At 44.6% G+C, this 5,306-nt stretch overlaps 1 protein-coding gene across 1 annotated transcript in view; it reads left to right on the top strand.

Annotated features, from left to right (window-relative positions):
• LOC130122515 (PDZ domain-containing protein 7-like) overlaps positions 1 to 4,257 on the top strand; it is a 15,794-nt gene extending 11,537 nt beyond the window's left edge. The window contains 5 exon segments of the mRNA XM_056291447.1: positions 837 to 1,395; positions 1,544 to 1,789; positions 1,898 to 2,260; positions 2,560 to 2,581; positions 4,027 to 4,257. Coding sequence (XP_056147422.1) covers positions 837 to 1,395; positions 1,544 to 1,789; positions 1,898 to 2,260; positions 2,560 to 2,581; positions 4,027 to 4,206 — 1,370 coding nt within the window. The 3' untranslated portion in view covers positions 4,207 to 4,257.
• Positions 4,258 to 5,306: the final 1,049 nt, after the last annotated feature.

Raw genomic sequence — 5,306 nt, 5'->3', positions numbered from 1 at the left:
GAGTAATTTTACTAGGCATGTTATTTTTGGATGACGATGCCCATTGGCTAGAGAAAGGAAGCCTCATAAATGTGCTCCATAAATGGTCACATAGAGGATGGAGCAGATTAGGTCTTGATCTATTTAATTCAACAAAAAATAAATTACTTTTCAAAAATGGAGGAAAAAAAGCACTTTATAATCTCCACTTTAGTTAAATGGATCTAAATCTTTTGACGCTGTTCTCATGGGAGGCTGAAGTGTAGTGTTGGTGATCAGCCGTGGCACAATTCGGCAACACCGTCTTGATGGGCTGCAACAAAGCACAAAGCCTGGGCTGATGGCACCATGGTCCATACCACTCTAAATATCTCTCCTCATTGCCCCGAGACTATGAATCAATTGAGATAAAGTACAATTAGGGAAACATTTATCTCTATCTAATTACTGGGTAATGATTTACATTAATTACATTACAGGAGACATTACACGACACATTTGTTACACAGCTGTAGACAGTCTGTAGATATGCCATATCCCAGTGGTTCCCAACCTTTTTTGAGTACTGTACCCCCAAAGCATTTCAAGCCAACCTAAAGTACCCCCTACTACGCAATCAATTGTGGTGATCACCAGGATATATCATTAATGTATATACTTAATATATACATATACAGTATTTTATTTAGTATATATATCATTAATTTAATTATACCTTTTTATAAAGAAATAAGACTCAATCTCCCCAATTAATGTGACACTTTAATCATATTCAACCATAACTAATCATATTACTTATAATAGCCATTGTTTATAGACTTTTTGTGAGTTTGTGAAGAATCCAACATTCCATGCAGAGTACTCAACGTTCATGGGGGGCATCATTGATAAGGGCTATGCCATGAAGGTACCCAGCAAAGACCTCAGCCATGATGATGGTAGAGTTTGGTACCTGTCATATCACGGGGTTTATCACCCCAAGAAGCAGAAGATCAGAGTGGTCTTTAATTGCGGAGCATCTTACCAGGGCACCACTCTGAATGACCAGCTTCTACAGGGACTAAATCTCACTGGCACTCTCCTTGGTGTCATCACCAGGTTCAGGCAAGAGGAAGTGGCAATGATGGTCGACGTGGAAGCGATGTTCCTCCAGGTTAAGGTGCCAAATGAATACTCTGACCTTCTCCGGTTCCTCTGGTGGACATCAGGAGACATCAGTCAGGAGATGGAGGAGTACAAGAGGGTGGTGCACTTGTTTGGTGCAGCCTCATCTTCGAGCTGTGCCAGCTTCGCCCTGCGGCAATGTGCCGATGACAGCAGAGATCAAGCCAACGTCCAAGCAGTTGACGTGGTGCTGCACAACTTCTACGTGGATGACTGTCTTAAATCAGTCCACTCAGAAGAAGAGGCAGTGTTGTACCACAGCTTGCGAGCTGTATGTGGAAAGAGCGGATTCAGACTCATCAATTGGGTAAGCAACAGCAAGGCCATGCTGTCTGCTATCCCAGAAGAGGAGAGGGCAACAGATGTTACCTTGACCTGGATCGAGATGCACTTCCCATAGAGAGAGCTTTGGGAGTTCACTGGTGTACGACGGCTTCAGGTTCAAGATCATCATACCAGACAAAGCGCCCAACAGGAGAATCCTATCCAAGTGTCATGTTTGTCGACGCTCAGATGGAGCTCCAGGGCAACAACAGATGGCTACCTACCTCGAGACAGTCCTGCCAAACGAGTCTCCATTTACCAACACTGGAGTGGACTACTTCGGCCCGTTTGAAGTAAAACGTGGAAGAAGTATGATGAAAAGGTACAGCATCATTTTTACATGCCTGACAATCTGTGCAATACAATTAGAGGTAGCGTCTTCACTGGATATGGACTCCTTCATAAATGCTCTTCATTGTTTCATGGCTAGAAGAGGCCAGGTAAAAATCCTCCGCTCAGGCAATGGAACAAACTTCACTGGAGCCCAGTGTGAGCTGAAGAGAGCCATTGGAGAGTGGAATAGCTCAAAGATTGAGAACATTCTACATCAGAGTGGCATCCAGTGGAGGTTTAATCCTGCCACTGGCTCCCACCACGGAGGAGTCTGGGAGAGGTTGATCAGGTCTGTAAGAAAGATCCTGAGCACCACCCTTAAGCTACAGACACTCGACGAGGAGGACCTACACACCCTGTTATGTGAGTCAGAGGCCATCATCAACAGTCGACCTATAACCAAGGCGTCCAGTGATCCAAATGATCTGGAAGCACTTACGCCTAGTCACCTCTTGCCCCTGTAAGAAGATACTGCAAACTGTGGAATTAAATACTAGGTTTATCCTTTCTTACATCGGAGTCCTGTGGGAGTTTGATCTTTTTCAAGTTAACGTACACGAGTTAAGTCCAGGCAATCGTTGAGCTTCAACCCCCACACTATTCTTCGAAAGTATACGTCGCCACAGAGGGAACACATTTGCTGCGGCGGCTCTGTAGCTGTGGCAGTAAATCCAGAGAGCACGTATTGTTCACCAAACTGACGATGCTTTACCTTCTCTGTTTTCTTTTTCTTCTGAACGGGTTCCCCCGATTCCGCAGTATCAGCTGTGCTGTTGTTGCTGTATGAACCCGCTCGACTCAGCCATTTATCTATAATGTTAACTGAAACTTTGAAAGAGGCTTGATATTTTGCTAGCTAGCAAGAAAAACAGCGTGCCAGTATGCGCTCGTGAGCGGAGTGACGACTGACAAAGTCCGGTGGGAAACTGTCGCGCATTACGAAAAAGTATAGCCAATAATGATATAGCTAGCAAATTATTACTTAATTTTAATTTTCCCAATTTAGGTTACATTATTACAGATTATACATTATTCGGTTACAGTTTTCCTGTACATTGTTAAATGTCTTTTTTCTCTCAATTTTAAAATCTTTTCACATACCCCTTGGGGACCACCCACGTACCACTAGGGGTACGCATACCCCCGGTTGGGAAACACCGCCATAACTGAGCCAGTATGAGTCCTTAAAGTTTCATTCATATGTTGTGATTCCACCTTGCAGGCTGATGACTCTTGTGTCTGGTTTCTTGCCTCCACGAATGTCTGCCGTTGCTGTGTGCTTGATGATTACACCATACCACATCTGGAGAGCTGAATACTAAGTCAAGATGAGAAGTAGGCCAAACACAAGAATTATCAGCCTGCGAGGTGGATCATAATATATTACTAAAACCTTTATGGCCCATACTGGATCAGTTATGGCATGTCTACAGACTGTCTATAGCTGTGTAATGAATGTGTCGTGTAATGTAATTAATGGAAGACAAAAGGAAAAGGGACACAGTTGGGGGAGGTTTGGTAACAATGCCCAAGCCCATGGGCCTTGTGTAAAGCTGTGTCCGTGTGTTGCCGCTAACCTTCACTGAGATTGAGAGTGTACAGCAGGTGCATCCTCAGTAAGCGCTGATGACATCAGAGGAAGTTCCTCTCCTCTGGGTTACAAAGATTCGCCCCACACTAACCTCATCATGCAGGAAACGGTCGGCACGTGGTCCACTACTGTGTGCGTGCGTACTTGCGTGTGCGTGTGTATGTCTTTGCATGTTTGTACTTTTTTTCTAAGAACCTTGTGCTGAAGGGGAAGCTTTAAATGTGTACTAGTAACGGCCTTCAGTATGGCTATATTAAAGTAATGGGTGAGCCCCGATTCTCTCTGGCATAAATCAGACTCCTGCTAAGGGGCAGAGTCACTGCAGATTTATGGAAACTGTTCATGCTGTTGTTCGGAAAGGAGAAGGAGGGTTGGATGAAAAAAGATAGATGAGGGGAAAGTGAGAAGTCAGAGGAGTTACTGTTTTATATAGTACTAAATGGAAGAGCAGCTTTACTTTTTTCAACTTTATTTGCACACAAATCTGCTGCACTTTATCTCGTAAATAATAATAGTAATAAATCCTGATGTTATCCCCATAACCTTACATGGTCCGTGTGCGTGTGTGTGTGTGTGTGTGTGTGTGTGTGTGTGTGTGCGCGCGCGCACGTGGGTATGTGTCTTTTCTCACACAGGCAGGGTATGAGCTGGTTTCTGTGGACGGTGAGTCTCTGCAAGGAGCGACTCATCAGCATGCAGTGGACGTGATACGACGTGCATTTAGCAACAAGGCCAAAGACCCGATGATTTTTACAGTCAAGGTCCCCAAGGTCCCCACCACTGCCCCCACGAGCTCCAGCGGCTCCGCTGACTAACCTTGTCAGCCAGGCCTACAGCCAGACTGCAGACCAGGCATGAAGGGCGACTGGGAACAAGACTGAGGGGTGGTTTCATCATCTTTGATTCCTGCGATAGCGGAGCCGGAGGATTCTCTCCAAACAGGGGATATTAGATGGGGAGAGCTCCTGTCACAGTGGAGAGAAATGAATGCTCTCTCGTAATGCACCGATGAGTTTGCGGATTAGAGGAGCCCATTGAAGAGTTGACCGTTGCAGCCACGAAGAAATATGATAAAAAAAATGATAAATGTGGTGATGGAGCAGTTCTGTAAGATTGACAGTTGTCTTTCAGCTGTTATCTTTATTTCTGCTAGATCAAGACTGTCATATTACCCCTGTTGTTATACTGAAACGTTAGGTAATACATTGCTTATGTATAAATGTTTAAATTGCATGACTTTTATATTGTTTTTTTTCCTTTTGCACAATATTTTGAAATTTCCTGATGAGCATTAACTTGCACGTTACTCAGACAAGATGTAATTAACATTTTATTTCTTGGGGGATCTTTTATGGTAGTAGTGATGGCAGCATGGAGATGGTGTAGGGTATAAATTCCACCGGGTTGGATTTTACTGCACCGCTAATCAACACGTGGCAACCTTGCACTAACCCCAAATGACTGTCTAGGTGGTGGAGCCAGCAGTCTACGTACACTTCCTAGGGGGAGCATCTCAGCCCACCAGCCCTGCAGGGCTGCCAGAGGGGGTTTACCCCCTGCCTGCTTTACGAGATTTATAGATTTCTACCCAGATTAAACCCCAGTATTATGTCAAAACTGATAGTTTAGGTTTAGTGGACGTCTAGGGGGGATTATTACAAATTGCTGCTCAGTATTTTTGTGCTGTATTTTTTTGGCATTAGTTCTTGCGTTCTGGAGCAATCCGCCACTTTAGAGGCTTAATTACACCATGCTGCAGACCGAGCTTGGGCAGACATGTGAAGGGTTTGGAAAAACATGTCAATGAGAAATGCAGTGGCACAACTCAAACCAGAGTAGGGCAGAGAAACTCTGGATAAAGTGCTGGCTGGAAAACGGTACAGACGGGGTCTTCGTTTTGAGAACGGCTGCTGCC

This window comes from Lampris incognitus, chromosome 13 (assembly GCF_029633865.1).
Source record: "Lampris incognitus isolate fLamInc1 chromosome 13, fLamInc1.hap2, whole genome shotgun sequence".
NCBI lineage: Eukaryota > Metazoa > Chordata > Actinopteri > Lampriformes > Lampridae > Lampris > Lampris incognitus.
The sequence above is the reverse complement of the archived record's forward strand: the minus strand, read 5'-3'. Positions and strand labels throughout refer to the sequence as shown.